At 40.7% G+C, this 19,313-nt stretch overlaps 1 protein-coding gene across 1 annotated transcript in view; it reads right to left on the reverse strand.

Annotated features, from left to right (window-relative positions):
* Positions 1-12,353: 12,353 nt before the first annotated feature.
* LOC126262492 (uncharacterized) overlaps positions 12,354-19,313 on the reverse strand; it is a 93,079-nt gene continuing 86,119 nt past the window's right edge. Inside the window, exon 7 of the mRNA XM_049959157.1 lies at positions 12,354-12,695. Coding sequence (XP_049815114.1) covers positions 12,579-12,695 — 117 coding nt within the window. The 3' untranslated portion in view covers positions 12,354-12,578. The remainder of the gene's footprint in view (positions 12,696-19,313) is intronic.

A 19,313-nucleotide genomic window follows, 5' to 3' on the forward strand; every position in this document is an offset into this window, starting at 1 on the left:
AGTGAGTCCAACCCTCACATTACGGCCGCCGCACATGTAACTCCTCATTGACAGGTCCAGCTGATTCTGATAGGTGGAGCACACGCATTAACAACTTTGTAGTACCACTGAGCAGCCAAACTTACCTTCTGAGATACTCTGAAAAAGAATGGGCATCCGTGAGGGACAGTAGGGGGAGTTTAGAGTGTCACTGTTGTGTGTGCAGGCCACGCGGCTGTGGTACAGGAATAATCATTGAGTTATCTAACATTTCTTTTCGTGCCTAAGCAACAGGTTATGTATCTTCGTTAGGAGCAAATTTCTCAGTTAGTGCTGCATGTTATTAATTATCACTCTGGGTGTTCAAACAGGAAAATTACTTAATGAAACATGATGCCACTTCAGGGAAAAAATCTTTAGAATAAAAAGGTAGAGACATAATGCATTACTTCTTCAGACAATACCCTTATTTAGAATTAACTGTATTGGTACTGAAATAGAGCTGCTGTCCGACCACTAGGCATGTGATAACATATAAATAACATAAATAGAATACTGGTTAAACTAGGGATTAATTAGCTAGGCCAGCATTGCAGAATAGGCTGGGTGGGTAAAGCTGTGATAACCTCTTCAGAGAGGGAGGCTAGGGCGACATCTTAGTTATCAAAGCATGGCAGCATAAAATACATATTGTACGGGTAGAATGTTCATTTGCAAAGGAAAGTAATAAGGTGGTTGCTTAAGCCTTGTTACTTTTTCTTTTGGTTGATACAACTGGAAATCCCTTGAGTACGAAGCAGTACCTTAGTATTCAGTCCCTGGATCTAAAGGCATATGGGTGTTTAGATCTCAGAGCGTATCTAGGGTGAGCTGGAGGTGGTGGAACTTCCCGTTTTCTCTGCTTCACAGGAGGAGCAGAACCTGTAGAAAGTCCAGCATATGTCTCAGATGGTGGGAGACGCATAGTTCCTGAATAGGGTTTTAGCCTATCAAAATGGGCGATAACTTTGCAGTCGGGCAGTTGTAATTCAGCATTAACGGGAAGTGACACTAGGATTTTTTTTAGCAAAACCAAATCACCAGGTTTATAGGGGCGGGGGGATGGCATTTTTTATTTCTCCTTTCCATCTGCTTCCTGGTTGCCTTGCAGTTGTTCCCTTGTACCTTCTCCCAAATGGCCTTAAGGCGGCGGGCTAGCCCCTTAATGGCTGTGTGATCGATTCTCGGAGGTAATTTATCGATCTCAAAGGGAGATGCCATAGGGTGGCCAAACACTGTCTCATAAGGGGTATGTTCTGTGGCTTCGTGGAAATGGCTATTGTACGCACTTGCCACATATGGAATGTATCGTTGCCAGTCGCTGTGGGCTGAGTTGATGTGACAGGAAAGCATTCATTTCACAGTTTGATGGACACATTCAATGCAGCCATTTGCCTGGGGGTGAAAAGGGGTGGTCCTCCATTTTTTAATTCTCAGCAATTTGTAAACTTGGACAAATAAGGCGGACATAAAACTGGTTCCTTGATTGGTTGTGATGGCTTCAGGGCTTCTGAAAGGAAGGACAAGATGATCTACAAAAGCTCGTGCTACTGTTTCAGCTGACATGTCAGCAATGGGTAGCAAAATAAGATATCGGGAGAAGCAATCAATAATGGACAGAATATATTTACTTCCTTGTGGCCTGACTACATCCAAAGCTACAAACTGAAAGGGTTTTGATGCCTTGGAAAGAGACTGTAAGGGAATTTTGATTCGTGGGGGTGGTGCTCTTAGGGCGCATGGTCGGCAATTTTTTATATACTTGGCAACATCTTGCTATCTCTTGTCCCACCAATACTTTGTGGCAATGCGGGCATTTGTGGGTCTTCATCCACTATGGCAAACTTAAATGCTGTCGTGGCACTAGGCAATAATTCTGGATTGGAGGTTTTTAGGTATTACTATACGTTTACCCTCGGGAGGTCTTGCGGTATAGAATTCCGTCCGTTGTAACAAAATCTGGATGGGCAAAATTTTGCATCATTCTCTTGTGAGTCTTTTAATTAGTCAATTAATACATCACCTGTTTGAGCTACTCTCACTTTTCTACTAAAGACATCAGCATTCTGGTGCAATCTTCCAGCTTTGTGTTGCACTTGGTAATCATACTCACTCAGTTTCAGGGCCCAGCGGGTGAGACAGATGCTAGGGTCTTTTAAACTTAATATCCACTGAAGTGCTGCATGACCTGTTGTTATTGTTAATTTTCTCCCATAAGGATAGCATCTAAAATAGTTGACTCCAAACATTAATGCCAGCAATTCTTTCTTCATAGTAATGTAATTAATTTCCACCTGGTTCAGCTGATGGGATGCATAGCCAATTGGTCTTTCCTCACCATCAACAATATGACTCAGAATAGCCCCCACTGCAAAATCTAACATGCCACAGGAGAGAATGTATGGTTTTTTGAAATCATGATAGATCAATAAGGGGGAACTAGTCAGAGCATCCCTGATATGCTGCACAGCAGCTTCACACTCGGGGGTCCATTGACAGGGTACATCTTTCTTCAACAGGTGAGTAAGGGGTTTAGCTATTGTGGCATAGTCCTTGACAAAACGCCTATAACAGTTGTTGAGTCCCAGAAAACTTTGCAATTCCTTTACATTGTTAGGGGAAGCGAATGTTCTACTCCTTCAATTAGACGGGGGTCTGGCTTTACTCCATCAGCACTAATAATATGCCATAGATATTGTGCTTGACTCTCACCAAAGGACAGTTTTCTATTTTCAAACTTAAATTGGATCTTCTTAGTCTAGACAAGACATTTCTTAACATAGTAACATGCTCATCTATGGTTCTGGAAAAGACAATGATCTCATCTAGATAAACTAAATACATTTTGGGTTTCAGTCCTTGTAGCAGTAAGTTGGCAAAGCGTTGGAAAGTGGCTGGCGCGTTGCGCACCTCAAATGGCATTCTCAGAAATTCATATAGACTGGAGGGAACTACAAACACTGTTTTTGGCCTGTCCTGTGGTGCAATTGGTATTTGGAGGTACCCACTCTTCATATCAATGGTAGCGAAGTATTTGCAATTTCCTAACCTGTCCATTGTTTTGTCGATATGGGGGAGAGGGTAAGTATCAGGGGTGGTTACCTTATTTACTGCTCTCATATCAACGCAAAGACGGTAGGTCTTCTCTCCATTGATTGATTTCTTTGGGACCATGACGATTGGGGACGACCAGGGACTGGCGGAGGGTTGTATTATCCCTGCCTCTAGCTGCTGTTGGATAGTTTCCTCCACAACAGGCTGGTGGTGATACGGTATTCTATATGGTTTCTGCGCAAAGGGCCTCGCATCTCCAGTGGGAATTTCAGGGTAAACAAGGTCAGTAGCTGCCAAATAATGCCTTTCCTCGAATAACCAGGAGTGTTCTTCCAAGACGGAGTACAATTTGTTTTAGTCAGCCGCAGACAGATGAGCTAACTTATCTTTGAATTTGTCTCTGAGCACGGGAGCAATATGACATATGTTGCGTTCCAGAAGCCATTGTTTTCAGTTAGGTTTTGGCTTCTCTTGTACTGGGTGGTTTTCTTCAATCTCGTGGCTGCTAGGAATCTCTACCTCTTCCATTCCAAAATTGTCCAAACAGACAGGAACATAAAAGTTCTTCCACTGCACTTCCACTGTCGTTAAGCCACATTTAATGTGGACCTGCAATCTGTCAAGGACATCATTTTGATGGAGAGGGTCCACCAATACAGCTGTTCTCAACAGTTCATGGGGTTTGACCCCAAGCCAGAGAATGCGTCCCATGCCACCACTGACTCTAACAGAGGTAGTTGTACGTAATGCCCATGTTTGGGCAAAAGGGACCTGTGGAAGCAGCAGGGTTTCACAAATACCTTGTGACGGAATGACACGGGTCCCGCCAAAATTGTGGGTTTCCGTACCGAGGCGGACAGTTTGTCTTCTGTAATCTACTACACTCTGATAGTGGTGGAGGAAGTCAGTCCCCAGGATGATGTCAAAATCTCGCCTTTGTTTTCAAATTACGTCCATGTCAAAAGGATAGTGGCTAGCTCTGATTTTCAACTTAACTTGGTAATACCCAGCAGGTATGATTATCTCATCACTCAGACCATTAATATGGTGATGGGGTGGTTTTAACACTTGTCTATCCCCATGCCCTACGAATAATACACTGGTTTGTACTCCCGTGTCGACAAGCACTCTTACATTCTTTCCCCGAAATCTGCCATTGAGGAGGATACTCGCTACCTCATTTAGGACACCGTGATGGACTGGGTGCACGAATTTCACAGGGGGCGCGGTCTGGCCCCACCCCACCATTTCCTGGCTGATTTTGGGGTCGTGGTGGAGTGTTGTTGAATTGTTTCCTCTGCTGGTTGTGCGAGGAGCCCCTGTTTCCCAGGTTCTGTGGGCAGTTTTTACTCATATGCCCTACAGTTCCACACCGAGAACAATAAGGTGCATGGCAGCAGGGCCTACCTTTCGGCAGCATTGGCACGCCTGCTCGTATTTAAAAACTGGACACGGTTGTTCGTTCGGAGCCACCAAATTGGCAATAAAATGTGCCACCTCCTCTTGCATCATGAAGAGGCGTGTGACATCGTGCAATGAGGCGGGTGATGCTATCTTTACCTCTCCTCCAACATACGGGTCGATTCCATGTATAAATACATCAATAGAGCGGGATTCCGCCAGCTTATTTAACACCTCGTTACAGACGGGGTTCGAAACCAGCTCGTAAGTGCGGCAAGCCACAGCCTGGATTCGGTCAGCAAATGCCTCTACATCCTCCCCTTGCTTCTGGAGGAGGGTGGACAACTTGTCCCTGTAATAGCGGGTGTCACATCTGTCCATATATCTCTTTCATGCCAGCTTCTAATGTGGCAAAAGAGGTGGTGTCCCTAAGGGTGTGAACTGATGCAATGTAGGTACAAGTGTTAAAGTGGAGTACAGTCAATAGGAAATCGTTTGGCCAAGCACAAGCATGGTCTACATCTCGGACAGTTTGTAGAAAGGAATTTATTTGTTCATTGGGTTTCCCGGAAAACATCGGGATAAAGTTGACTGCAGGGAAAATGTTAGCCAAAGTTGCAATGTATGGCTGGGGTACTATGCTACTGGAGATGCTTGTAGCTGTCATTTGTGGTGCAGCAGGGTGTGTTTCTGACGTATTTAGATCGGCAGACTTGGTTTGAGCCTATTTTTCGCATTTTTCTGTTAATTCTCTCTTCCTTAACTTTAACCTATCAATTTCTGCTTGGAGGGTAGCTACTGGGTCTGGTTTTTCTGTAGGTAGGGAGTTCCCTTCACTAGTGGCAGTACTATGGGTTTGAGGCATGGTTACAAGTTTAGGACACCTAGTGCTCGCCAAAAACTTTACAATGAGAGCACAAAAAAAGGGCCTACACTCGACAGCAGTGGCGAAGAAAAACTGAGTAACAAATTTACAGAAGCTGTAGTTGCGGTAGTGGTAGGTCATCGACAGCTGCATCTCGTTGGACGACAGCAGCAGGACACACAGGACACAATGGTGAAGATGATGTCAACAGTGTCTACAGCTGTGCAACGTGCTTCAGCTAGTCGGCTGGAACATGCACGTTTCCTGGATGGCAGCGTTCGGCCGGAACATGTCGCCGCACTACATCGGAGCGACGTAGAGGACGGCTACCCGCAGTGTGGCATACCAACGGACAGCCTGGGAACGGCAGTGGTGGCGGCTGGCTGTGTGACATGGCGACGCGCCTGGTCACACAACCTGGTGTTCGCTGTGGCAGCTGTTACGAGGGAACGCCGAAACGGCGGAAGGCAGCATGGTGAACCACAATGCGTGCACGTGTTATTACACATCACATCTGGTGCGTCAAGCACAAAGTGCTACTGGCAGCTTCATTGGGTACAGCAGTTAGATCAGTGAGAAGGGCCTAATGGTGAGCTATCCCACTTCTGACACCATCTGTTAATGTGTTATGATTGGCGAGTAAGGGAAAGCAGTGGGCACCCGTTGAGGTGGAAAAAATCAAATATATTTTAGGTGCATGGCTGTTTAATGCCATGAAATGGAAAGGCAGGCCTAGAGAAGCCTCTGAAACTGAAGAGAGTAGGAGAGGAGAGCGTCTGGTGGGGTCGAAAGCTGCCAGCAGAAGAGAGCGGACGGCATGTCCGCTCCCGGCGGCAGACGTGTGGTTCGGTTGCATTACCTCATTAGCAACAGTTGAGTTTAGCTGCTGATGGTTCAACAAGTAAGTTTCAAAGCGGTTCTGTCCGGTTTTGTGCAACGTGACTGATACGCTGCAACTAGCCACTAGGCAGAAGGGACTTATGAACATCGAGTAAAAAATAAAAATCAAATTTTTATACTATCATTCAGTAACGGCCCCCACTGTACACTGTGGTAACTGTGACAGACAAGCTATAAATAAATACATTATTTCATTATTCATGCATGCTGTGAAGACATTAGAAATAAACAAAATAACTCTAAATTTCTTAATCTGTGGGCAACACAGAATGAAGACAATGCTGTTCATTCAGTAATTCAAAAAAGGCAAAGAAAACTAGCCCCATGGGCATTCCACAACAGTATGCTCCACTAATTAGGACCACCAAGAAGAAGGAGCATCCTTATGCTGTGAAAGAGTTAGTTCATTCAATTTTTTTAGATCTAAAACAACCAAGTGGAGAAATGGGTTGTACTAAGGTTCTGAAAGATAATGAAGAATCCAGAATCAAAATTTTGAGATTTGATAAATCAAAACCTTCATTCAGCTTTTAAGTACTCTTATGAACAGTCTGATTTTTCTGAAGTTGAAATCGCAATTAGAAATAAGAGAGAACTTCTCTCTTTCCATAAAGTGAATTCAAGGCCATTTCCTTTGAGTTAGCTACGAAACAAGATTTTTTTCTCCCTAATTGCTTCCAAACATATTCCACAAACTTGTGCAACTTTTTTCTCTAGCTTATAACATTCAGAACATGGAGATAAGACTGCACTGTTGCAACCATACAAAACTGTTTTAAACAATGTTCTGGTATGTGAAAGCCTTTTGTAATGTAGGATAATTAATCTATTTTTAACATAAAAAGAATTAACAAAATAATTGTATTTTTTGATATGTTAAGGAAGGTTTTCTTTTTGTAATAATGCAGTTTAAGTGTTTTGTACTAGTAAATAGTTTTTGTAATATTGAATTCTGGAAAAATAGCTTGCTCTATTTCTATTTCCCATCACTACTAACAATACTGTGATATACTTAACAGAAAGTGATTTATTAGTAGAATAATAGCTTCTGTACATGCACGTGTTGTAGCAGTATTTTTTGGTGAAATTTAATTGTAAGATTAAAAATTCTTTCTAATGTGTTTGAATATACTGAAGATTTGAAAAATGTTTATTTTTTCTTGCATTTAAATGCGTAGGAACCATGTTTACAAACTGAATTTGTCTTGGTGCAAGTTATCATGAAGTTTAAAATATGGTAAATGAGTTAAATTCACAATATTGTATGTACTATTTTGAGAGGCAACTGGAATTTGATAAATTGTTCCACAAGAAAATCTTCAGAACTCCAAGTGGGGTTACATCAGTGTTGATTGGGGGGTGGGGGGTGGGGGGTGGGAGGGAGGGGGAGGAGAGGGGTTGTAAATTTACACTAGCCTCACTATCTTCTCTAATTCCTGTTTTTTTAAGGTTTCACATTTTTATGTACACTTTTACGGTTACATACCAAGTTAAATGATGTGACTTTATGCTGCAGCAAAAAAAAAAAAAAAAAAATAAAAAAAACAACTTTCTTGCTGATTGGCGATCATCTGATCTAAATCATTTAAATGCATTCCTACAATCTTTAATTCATCTAGTTGTGTGACCACATTATCTAATGGTAACACTTAAATTTAGGTAAGAAATGTTTGTATTTTCCTAATTTACTATATTACAATTAATTTCCAACTGTATTTGTGGTATTACATCCTTCTCAGTTGTGTTTGTGTGTATTATTTGCTCAGCCTGAATGAAACCTCTTGTTCCATATTCCTTCCACTTATTGTAAAAGCTTATTTTTCCAAGTCCTTTTAGTACTAGATCCCTTAGGGCTTGTCTCCCACATAATACTGCCAGTCCTTCCTCTTCTTTGTTATTTAAATGCATCCATATGCTTCTCTGTAAAACTTCAATTCTCTTCTCAAAATCACTGGTATTACACTTGCTGGCTGAGCAACTTTGCTTCACACTCTTCCTGATAAATGTGGACAAGAGTGCAAATGTTTGTCTGCAAATTTGCCTGTTCTTACTTAATTATTTACAATGAAGTTGTGCTGTCAACAGTTTTGCATATTGTCTTTTTGCATTGCCTATAAGTAAAGACTCTGTTTCTGGCTGAAACAAAGTACACTTCCCTTTTCGACTGAGAGATTTCTTGAGGTAAAGGGAACATTCTACATAAGGTGAATGTGTTATTATCTACTAAGGGGACATTTATCACGTATCCTAACATGCTTCCTGCTGTAAGTACACCTAGACTGAATAACTTTAACAAAAGGTGTCTTGATGATGGAACAGGGAACTTTACATCTGTTACTTCATCTCTTATTAGAATCAGGAACTTCACAATTTGTATTGGCCATATCATGTGAGGCTGAAATTTGTCTTTCTGTGCATTAACTATAGCATTTATCATTTGTTCATACTCTGATTCTATATCTCCAAATACATCTGCTAGTTTCAATAACTGTTCACATATGGTTACAAACATTGTAGCTCTTTTAATTCCTATGTCTGCCTCTGTAACATACAAACTAATGAAACTTTCTAACCTTTCCATCCCAAATTTTAATATGTCTATGTTTTCTTTTATTACACTTACTGTTCTACTTACCCTTGACCATATAACTCTTACCGTCCCTTAGCTAATATGAAAAGGTCTTTGGAGCCCTCCTCCATTTCCTGTGTGTGTCCCATGCATTATGTAGCATCAGTTTCATCTAGTGTACCAAATAGTATCTTACTTACCTCACTGACGAGGTTAAACATTCCTCTCTTCTTTCTTGTCTTGTGCCTTGTCAACTGATGTACCAATCCCTGTAACTATGTTACATTTTCTACACAAAACGCCTGCTGTTGGTCTAGCAAGAACCATTCTATTAAACTTACATTTAATTCTTTTAGTGTCACTACATATCTGAACAGCTAGTTTGCCTTATCTTCCAGCCCACTGAAACTGCTCAGTTTCTGCATCTAAATTTACACTTTACACTCCTCCATGTGGTTCTGTATATTTCTACTTATCCTAAATTATCATAGTATAGAACTGAAGACTAATCTATTTTTGAAATTTCATAATCTACTGCTGCTATTACTACTGAAATTATTTATCATACTGTTTTAATCTGTTTGCATGCAAATTTATTTCTGTTTTTCCTCTTAATTTTATGAATTAATTTGGCATCTCTATTCTGACTACTTAATATGGCCCTCGCCACTGTGAGTCTAATTCCCTTCATCTGCCACGTCTTACTGCTTCATCATATAGCAACACTATTACTTACTTTGAATTCTTTTGGATTTTGTCTTTCACTGTACTGTGACTTTGTTGGCCTTTTTGTGTTATATTATTGATTATCTTGCTACGCTGTGTGCTTTTTGCATTCTGGTTTTTAATCTGTTCACATATGACTCATAGTCATAGTTCCTGGGATGTTTACCTCTCTGCCACATATAAATACAAAAGGCGTGTGCCCTGTACTATTTTGTGGTGGTGTGTTGAATACAAAAATTGCATGTGGTACCCACTGACCCACGCACTTTGCTCTCCTGTCACAAAGTATCTCAAATACTAACAGTTTTAGAATTAAAATTTAAAATTGTTACAGTTTGCTAGAATTTGTACCAATTTCTTCCACTGCTCCACGATGAGTTGGCGACAATGTGTCGACTTGTGGCTGCTGTTCAGTGGGGTTGGATCCTCGCCTTGGACTTGCAGATGAGCACACCACCTTGTGCCTGTCTCCTCTCTGCTGCTCACCTGGGATGGCGCCTCTTGCGGCCGTTACCAGACCCTCAGTGTCAGACTGATGAACGCTTGGTTGGTCAGGTACCATTGTGATTTGTGTTCTGGTTCATGCTGCTATTGCCATTTGTTGACTTGAACCCTGCTAGGACTCCATTTTGGACTGTGCTGTCATGTGGCAAATTTCTACTTTGCTGAAAGTTATGATTCACCACAACATCCTGCTATTTGCCACAGTTGCTGCAGCAATCTGACTTAGTACAGCTTCTGCTTAACTTTTGTTTACCCACACATCTGGCAACAGTTAAGTTTTCTCTGTAATGTTCCAAATGGGTGTTGCTTGGGATTGGGCCACAGCATTTCAGAAGAAGAGCAATAGTCTGCTGGTCTAAGTGAGAGTATGTCTTGACCTGACCTATGTTGTTAAAATTCCGTTTAGAAAAGGTAAGGCTTGGAATAACTACTGAAATTACAAACACTGTGAATGTTTTACAACTTCTGACTTTAGTCAGAAAACAGTATCAACTACTGATATACTTGCTCTAAAGGAAAAGACCAAATCTCTACACAGAGATGGTGACTAACTAGCACCGTTCCGTCTAATTAAAATGAAACTGTCAGTACTAACTGAGCCTATACCCACAGAAAATTACATGGGAGGTCCCTAGCTAAACAATTAGGATCCCATCAACTGCACTACAACTACTGTTGATAATTCTCCTTGTCCCTGCCTGGCTAGTCTCTTTGGCTACCCCAGCTGATACTATTACCAACTTCTTAATCTGACTACAATAGACCTCATCGAGCATCCTGCTTCCGTCATTTATTCAGTTTTACCCTTCGCTCCCATGAGTCCCTGATAGGGCATGTTGTCAAGGGCCCTACCATCTCATTGGCTCTAATTGTGCACTATTCTTCAGAGGCTGAGTGGAAGCAGAAGGAGGTGTCTGTTGTTAAATCATGTCTTAGGCCTACAATAGGCTCTTCATGACATGCAGGCAGGTGCACTTTCCAAAGACTCTCTGCCTTTATCCGACTCTTACCCCAACTCCTAGTTGCAATCATATCACTCTTGCTTTCACAGTTGATACTGTTATCACTATATGCAACCACCACCACACTGGCACCTTGGTCAGTATTTTCCCCAATGTGTTTATGAGCCTTTAACATTTTATGTAACCTCACTCCGAAGACTGGCTGCTGTTGTGCCTAAGCAACTAGCATCTCCTGTCTGATAACTTTCCCTTTGTTATGTTTTGAACTCACAAGAATTGGCTGTTTCCCGAGAGTAGTAGCACACCACTAGAAGAGCCAAAAGAATATAGCACAGTCTGTTGACAATATGGAGTAACAGGGTAATTCAATTCCTGCATTCAAAGGGAACAGTGCTGCAACAACTCATGCTGAATTGGTGCAAGTGTACACCAGCAGTGCACCACCTTAGAACACAGTGGCTAGATGATGCAGGTAATAAATCTGAATGACAAATGAACAAAGTGGCAGACCATTTCTCTGTTAAGAACTGGGATGTTCAAGAGAAGTGGAAGTGCTGGTGTTTCCAGACCTTCATACTGCAGTTGAGATGATAGTGGAAAAAGCGAAAATAATCACAGATCTTTTTTCAACATCATGCGCGACAGTTTGAACTTGACAACCGAGTTCTGTGACTGCTCACACCTATTCAAAACGCCCACTGAACTGAGGCACCAATGGAAATGTTGCGCCTGTTTCAGGTCAATTCAAATGATTTCTTTTGCAGCCTAATCGTCATGAGTCAGTACTAGGTGTGTATCACTAGGGCTCTGAGACAAAGGAACATAGCAAGCAGTGGAGACATGTGGATCCACCACTGCCAAGAAACACGAATGCCCATCATCATCAGGCTCAGAGATGCTGAGTATTTTTTGGAACTGCCACAGTGAGGTGCTAACAGATTACAAGAGCATATGCCAAATTGTCCTCCAGAGGTTACGGGAGGCTATCGAGGAAGACTTGCGAGAAGCTGTTCCAGGGGTTGTTTTTGCTCCATGAAAACACCCCAGTTCATTCCACACAGAACACGGCCACATATGCTGCTTCTTTGAGTTGTCATATTTTGCCTCACTGCCCTCCCCCCCCCCCCCCCCTTCTCCCTCGAAAAGGAGATTTTCAAGGTGGAACTTTGTGTAGAGTATGGGATAAATCTTACTTACGAGGAGCATTAGCTGTGAGGATAGGAATCTTACAATAGTGGGACATCATTGGTATCACCAACGATAATTGTGCCTCCATTTCTTTGGTATCTATTTCAATGTGTTATTTACAAATAGCCATTATGATTCTTTCCAATATATATGAATGAGTCAACAATTGGTGAGTTCATGGAATTTTATTGATATAGTGCTTTCATAATACAATATGTATAATATACAAAATTTGTTACAGACGTTTGGGCTGAACATAACTCTTGACATCTGCTAAAGCTTATAACAACTGGAATATCATTCTACGAAGATGTACTCTAAAGACATTTCCAGGTCTTCATTATCCTCTCACATGTATACCACAATGGTGCTATCCTCTTTCCAAGAGCATCTAGTGAGGTATAATGGCATCATGCATGGCATAACGCCAAGTCCATGCTCTGGCCACATTTTCAAAGGCTTCTCTATTATTCATATACAATTCACCCACTGATGGTTCCATACACACCTAGAAAAATCAAACAAAACAGAATAGGTTATTTCTTCTCTATGCATCTTCAGCAGTTGCCGTACATCCTGCAATGATTATGTAGTCTCATACTGTTGTATTCAAAGCAGCAGAAGGCTAATTGAGATCAATGCCTGATCTCAATCTGAATAAAATAATAATAAACACTTTAAAACAACTTGTATGGGGAAAAATACTACAAGCAATAGACAGAATACATATTCTCCTTCTCTTTAATTTTTTTTTTTTTAACTGCACCTTCAGAGCTTTTCATCTCTGTTTCCATGGAATGAAGATGTCCAGGACTACAAAAAAAGAAGTTAGAATATTAGTCACAAGCGCCTCCCCCCCCCCCCCCCCCCCCCATGCATATCTCAATCAGATGATACATTGGAGGGGAAAAAAAAAGGGGGACGCTTGGTATCCCCCTATATGGCCCCAAAGTTCTCTAATTTTAGCATCATGGTCATTACTTGAGGAAGTACCATGTTTCTTAAAATTTTGGAACGTAGCCATTTAGTATTTTGTGGGCAATACTCTCTGCACTGGATGTCATCTTTCTTGTACTGTATCCCGCAGCAGTTTGTTGATAATTTCCAACTCTCATATTGGTCAGGTGATTACAGGGTTATAAATACAAAATCAAATAGGGGTAATGCAGGTGTAGGTTTAATAATGAATAAAAAAATAGGAGTGCGGGTTAGCTACTACAACCAGCATAGTGAACGCATTATTGTGGCCAAGATAGACACAAAGCCCATGCCTACTACAGTAGTACAAGTTTATATACCAACTAGCTCTGCAGATGATGAAGAAATTGATGAAATGTATGACGAGATAAAAGAAATTATTCAGGTAGTGAAGGGAGACGAAAATTTAATAGTCATGGGTGACTGGAATTCGTCAGTAGGAAAAGGGGGAGAAGGAAACATAGTAGGTGAATATGGATTGGGGGAAGAAATGAAAGAGGAAGCCGCCTTGTAGAATTTTGCACAGAGCTAACTTAATCATAGCTAACACTTGGTTCAAGAATCATAAAACAAGGTTGTATACCTGGAAGAATCCTGGAGATACTAAAAGGTATCAGATAGATTATATAATGGTAAGACAGAGATTTAGGAACCAGGTTTTAAATAATTGTAAGACATTTCCAGGGGCAGATGTGGATTCTGACCACAATCTATTGGTTATGAACTGCAGATTGAAACTGAAGAAACTGCAAAAAGGTGGGAATTTAAGGAGATGGGACCTGGATAAACTGAAAGAACCAGAGGTTGTAGAGAGTTTCAGGGTGAGCATAAGGGAACAACTGACAGGAATGGGGGAAAGAAATACAGTAGAAGAAGAATGGGTAGCTCTGAGGGATGAAGTAGTGAAGGCAGCAGAGGATCAAGTAGGTAAAAAGACGAGGGCTAATAGAAATCCTTGGGTAACAGAAGAAATATTGAATTTAATTGATGAAAGGAGAAAATATAAAAATGCAATAAATGAAGCAGGCAAAAAGGAATACAAACATCTCAAAAATGAGATTGACAGGAAGTGCAAAATGGCTAAGCAGGGATGGCTAGAGGACAAATGTAAGGATGTAGACGCTTGTCTCACTAGGAGTAAGATAGATACTGCCTACAGGAAAATTAAAGAGACCTTTGGAGAGAAGAGAACCACTTGTATGAATATCAAGAGCTCAGATGGCAACCCAGTTCTAAGCAAAGAAGGGAAGGCAGAAAGGTGGAAGGATTATATAGAAGGTTTATACAAGGGCAATGTACTTGAGGACAATATTATGGAAATGGAAGAGGATGTAGATGAAGATAAATGGGAGATAAGATACTGCGTGAAGAGTTTCACAGAGCACTGAAAGACCTGAGTCGAAACAAGGCCCCGGGAGTAGACAACATTCCATTAGAACTACTGATGGCCTTGGGAGAGCCAGTCATGACAAAACTCTACCATCTGGTGAGCAAGATGTATGAGACAGGCGAAATACCCACAGACTTCAAGAAGAATATAATAATTCCAATCCCAAAGAAAGCAGGTGTTGACAGATGTGAAAATTACCGAACTATCAGTTTAATAAGTCACAGCTGCAAAATACTAACGCGAATTCTTTACAGACGAATGGAAAAACTGGTAGAAGTGGACCTCGGGGAAGATCAGTTTGGATTCCATAGAAATGTTGGAACACGTGAGGCAATACTACCCTTACGACTTATCTTAGAAGAAAGATTAAGAAAAGGCAAACCTACGTTTCTAGCATTTGTAGACTTAGAGAAAGCTTTTGACAACGTAACTGGAATACTCTCTTTCAAATTCTGAAGGTGGCAGGGGTAAAATACAGGGAGCGAAAGGCTATTTACAATTTGTACAGAAACCAGATGGCAGTTATAAGAGTCGAGGGGCATGAAAGGGAAGCAGTGGTTGGGAAAGGAGTGAGACAGGGTTGTAGCCTCTCCCCGATGTTATTCAATCTGTATATTGAGCAAGCAGTAAAGGAAACAAAAGAAAAATTCGGAGTAGGTATTAAAATTCACGGAGAAGAAGTAAAAACTTTGAGGTTCGCCGATGACATTGTAATTCTGTCAGAGACAGCAAAGGACTTGGAAGAGCAGTTGAACGGAATGGACAGTGTCTTGAAAGGAGGATATAAGATGAACATCAACACAAGCAAAACGAGGATAATGGAATGTAGTCGAATTAAGTCGGGTGATGCTGAGGGAATTAGATTAGGAAATGAGACACTTAAAGTAGTAAAGCAGTTTTGCTATTTAGGGAGTAAAATAACTGATGATGGTCGAAGTAGAGAGGATATAAAATGTAGACTGGCAATGGCAAGGAAATCGTTTCTGAAGAAGAGAAATTTGTTAACATCGAGTATAGATTTAAGTGTCAGGAAGTCGTTTCTGAAAGTATTTGTATGGAGTGTAGCCATGTATGGAAGTGAAACATGGACGATAACCAGTTTGGACAAGAAGAGAATAGAAGCTTTCGAAATGTGGTGCTACAGAAGAATGCTGAAGATAAGGTGGGTAGATCACGTAACTAATGAGGAGGTATTGAATAGGATTGGGGAGAAGAGAAGTTTGTGGCACAACTTGACTAGAAGAAGGGATCGGTTGGTAGACATGTTTTGAGGCATCAAGGGATCACAAATTTAGCATTGGAGGGCAGCGTGGAGGGTAAAAATCGTAGAGGGAGACCAAGAGATGAATACACTAAGCAGATTCAGAAGGATGTAGGTTGCAGTAGGTACTGGGAGATGAAGAAGCTTGCACAGGATAGAGTAGCATGGAGAGCTGCATCAAACCAGTCTCAGGACTGAAGACCACAACAACATATACTGAGCGAGGTGGCGCAGTGGTTAGACACTGGACTCGCATTCGGGAGGACGACGGTTCAATCCCGCGTCTGGCCATCCTGATTTAGGTTTTCCGTGATTTCCCTAAATCGCTCCAGGCAAATGCCGGGATGGTTCCTTTCAAAGGGCACGGCCGACTTCCTTCCCCATCCTTCCCTAATCCGATGAGACCGATGACCTCGCTGTCTGGTCTCCTTCCCCAAACCAACCAACCAACCAACCACAACAACATACTGACTAACCAAATCCATGACAAACCAAGGAGCTCTTCTGTGAACCTTTTCTAGCTCATGCATTGATATAACATGGTAATGGTCCCAGACACAAACAATATGGAGAAAGTTGTTAAACAAGGGTTTTGTAAGCAATCTGTTTAATGCATGAATTACACTTCCTTAGGATTCTGCTAATAAAGCTCAATTTAGCAACTGCCTTCCCCCACAGCTAGACTTACATAGTTACTGCACTTTAAATCACTCTGCATAGAAACTCCCAGATGGTTTAGAATGTAACTGATTCCAGAATGGGACACATTCCATGACTAATCACTAACTACACAGACAAACAAAATTAAATCTTTTCATTTAAATTTGTGTCTTACATTACGTGCTTTTGTGTTTAGAGATGTGTGTGTGTGTGTGTGTGTGTCACTGTAACTCCCACATAATGGTTGAATGTAGAAATTGTATTGTTATTTTCCTGAATGAAGCTGTTTCGAAAAGCAGAATTTAATAGTTCTGCTTCCATATTATCATCGTTCATTTCGGTGTTGTCAAGTTTCACAAGCATTAGGACAGATGATTTGGTTCCATTTTGAACAATGACAGCTAGACCGATTGGTAGGGTCCAACTTCACATCTATTTTTGTTGAAATCCACCTTTTACTTAATGATTAGATTCACTTACTTAAAATCTTTTAATGATACATGAGTGAAGACAAACAAAGCCTTAGTTATTTGAAACTAACTGCTAAAAAAAAAGTGTTGATTGAGAAATTTTTGACTGCAATATTTGCTTTTGCAAAAGCTTCAACAACTTTTTCTTCTGAAATGACACTGTCTTCTTCGATTTGCTGTATTTAAGCAAAAACGATTTTCTGTTGAAAAGCAGCAGCATTTTCCCACCAGTGAATTGAATGCATTCACAGCCATGGGCCCACGTCTGACAATGCTACAGATAGAACTGACAAGGCATTTAGTGTAGAAGTAGAATCATATGTATGATAACTGTATTTTAACGTTCGGGTAAGAATTACAGCGGGGTCAAAAAACTTAACAGATTTTGTTTTCCAGTCGCTGTACTGCAGAATGTAAGCAGTACTGGCTACAATGACAGATGGCCACGAGCATAAACAAACTAGAATTTTGAATGACAGAGGGGGGAGAGGCAGTTCAGGGAAACAAGCCCCAACTCTCTCTCTCTCTCTCTCTCTCTCTCTCTCTCTCTCTCTCTCTCTCACTCTCTCTCTCTCGCAGTGCAGGAGCCTACTGCAGAACTGGCACACCGTCACTGGGATCATCGATCTCTTTGCATGTTGAAATTCGTGATAGATAAGGCTTAGTTGCTGCATCTTATTTCAAAATAATAAAAGAAAACAACAAGCAACGCACAACACAAAGCATTCGGGGACAGCTATGGCGCAATTGCTTGTTGAGGTTAGCCCAGTGTCATTAAGTACATAGTTCAGGCACAACCTCTAGTGGTATTCAATGCAACCACAGTTCAAAGCATCCCCCAGCAAACTGCCACATTAAAAGTGACTGCATTATACCACCGTTTGAGCTTTAACTAACAGACAAATGTGTGCATTTCTTTGTTATAAAATGCTAGGTCCCACCGCGGTGACATACCGTACACCTTAGACAGACCATTTGACAGCCCAAAATTGGCACAACAGCAGATCGTGGAGCGCACTTATATGTATTTGCATTTGTGCACTTTTTGTTTTGCAAACAGGTTCTTACAAACATTAGCTTTCCAAACTGGTCTTTACCAGATGATGTTCAACATGAGAAATGGTTACATGTTTTATATTTATATGCAGAACATACAGTTATTTCAAACTACCTCTGATAAAACAATTCAGATGGATACAATTCCTATGAAATAGTGGCCATTAAGTAATTTTTGCTGTCCCTATCAATTAGTCTGTGGTTCATCTTGTTATAGATGGCACAAGGAAATGCACAAGGAAATCAGCCATGGTTCTTTTAGATTCACCTGAGGTACATCATTTCAGCTGTATATACTACTCATCCCTGCTACACATCAGTTATTTGACTGTATGCTTCTCTTTTTCATCAGTTTTTGAAAATTGTAATTTATGCATATACTCACATAAATATGTCGTACAGACTAACATCTAGGGGAACTGGTTGATCACAATTAGATTCATGCAAGAACAAGAGAACAGAAACCATAACTGTTGATGTCAAGTTCACAAGCTGATACAGGCATAAAGCAAAGATTACAGATTAGATTAGATTAGTACTTGTTCCATAGATCATGAATATGGCACTTCGTAATGATGTGGAACGTGTCAGGTTAATAAAAGGTGTCTATACAAGATATTACATTACACAAAATATTACATGACACTTAATTTTTAAATGCTATATGGCTATCTGTCAGACTTTTGATGCTATTAGGTAAGTAACCAACGACTTTTGTGGCAGCATAATTTACCCCCTTCTGAGCCAAAGTTAGATTTAACCTTGAGTAGTGAAGATCATCCTTTCTCCTAGTGTTGTAGCCATGTACACTGCTATTACTTTTGAATTTGTTCGGGTTGTTAATAACAAATTTCATATATATATATATATATATATATATATATATATATATATATATATATATATATATATATATAATTTTGTGAGGCTACAGTGAACATCTCTAGCTCTTTAAATAAGTGTCTGAAGGATGATCTTGGATGAGCTCCAGCAATTATAAAATTACTAGGTGGAACTGCTGTTCAGTCCTTACCTTCAGGAAGTGATACACGAGTACTGCTAATAGGCACATTTAAAAATGTATGACACTATCCCAACTTTCAGAACTACAGATCCTTCCTGAAGAAGGAATTATTGGTTCCAAAAGCTAGGATAGGGCCGTGTATTTTTTTATATGTGCCTATTGGCAGTACCCATATTTCTTCTCCTGAAGTTAAGTACTGGACAGCAGTTCTGTCTGATAATTTCATAGTATTATCATGCAGAGAGAAATACTACTTTCAGTTCTTCAACTTTATGTTGCTCTAATTT

The sequence above is a fragment of the Schistocerca nitens genome, chromosome 6, assembly GCF_023898315.1.
Source record: "Schistocerca nitens isolate TAMUIC-IGC-003100 chromosome 6, iqSchNite1.1, whole genome shotgun sequence".
In the NCBI taxonomy this organism is placed as follows: domain Eukaryota; kingdom Metazoa; phylum Arthropoda; class Insecta; order Orthoptera; family Acrididae; genus Schistocerca; species Schistocerca nitens.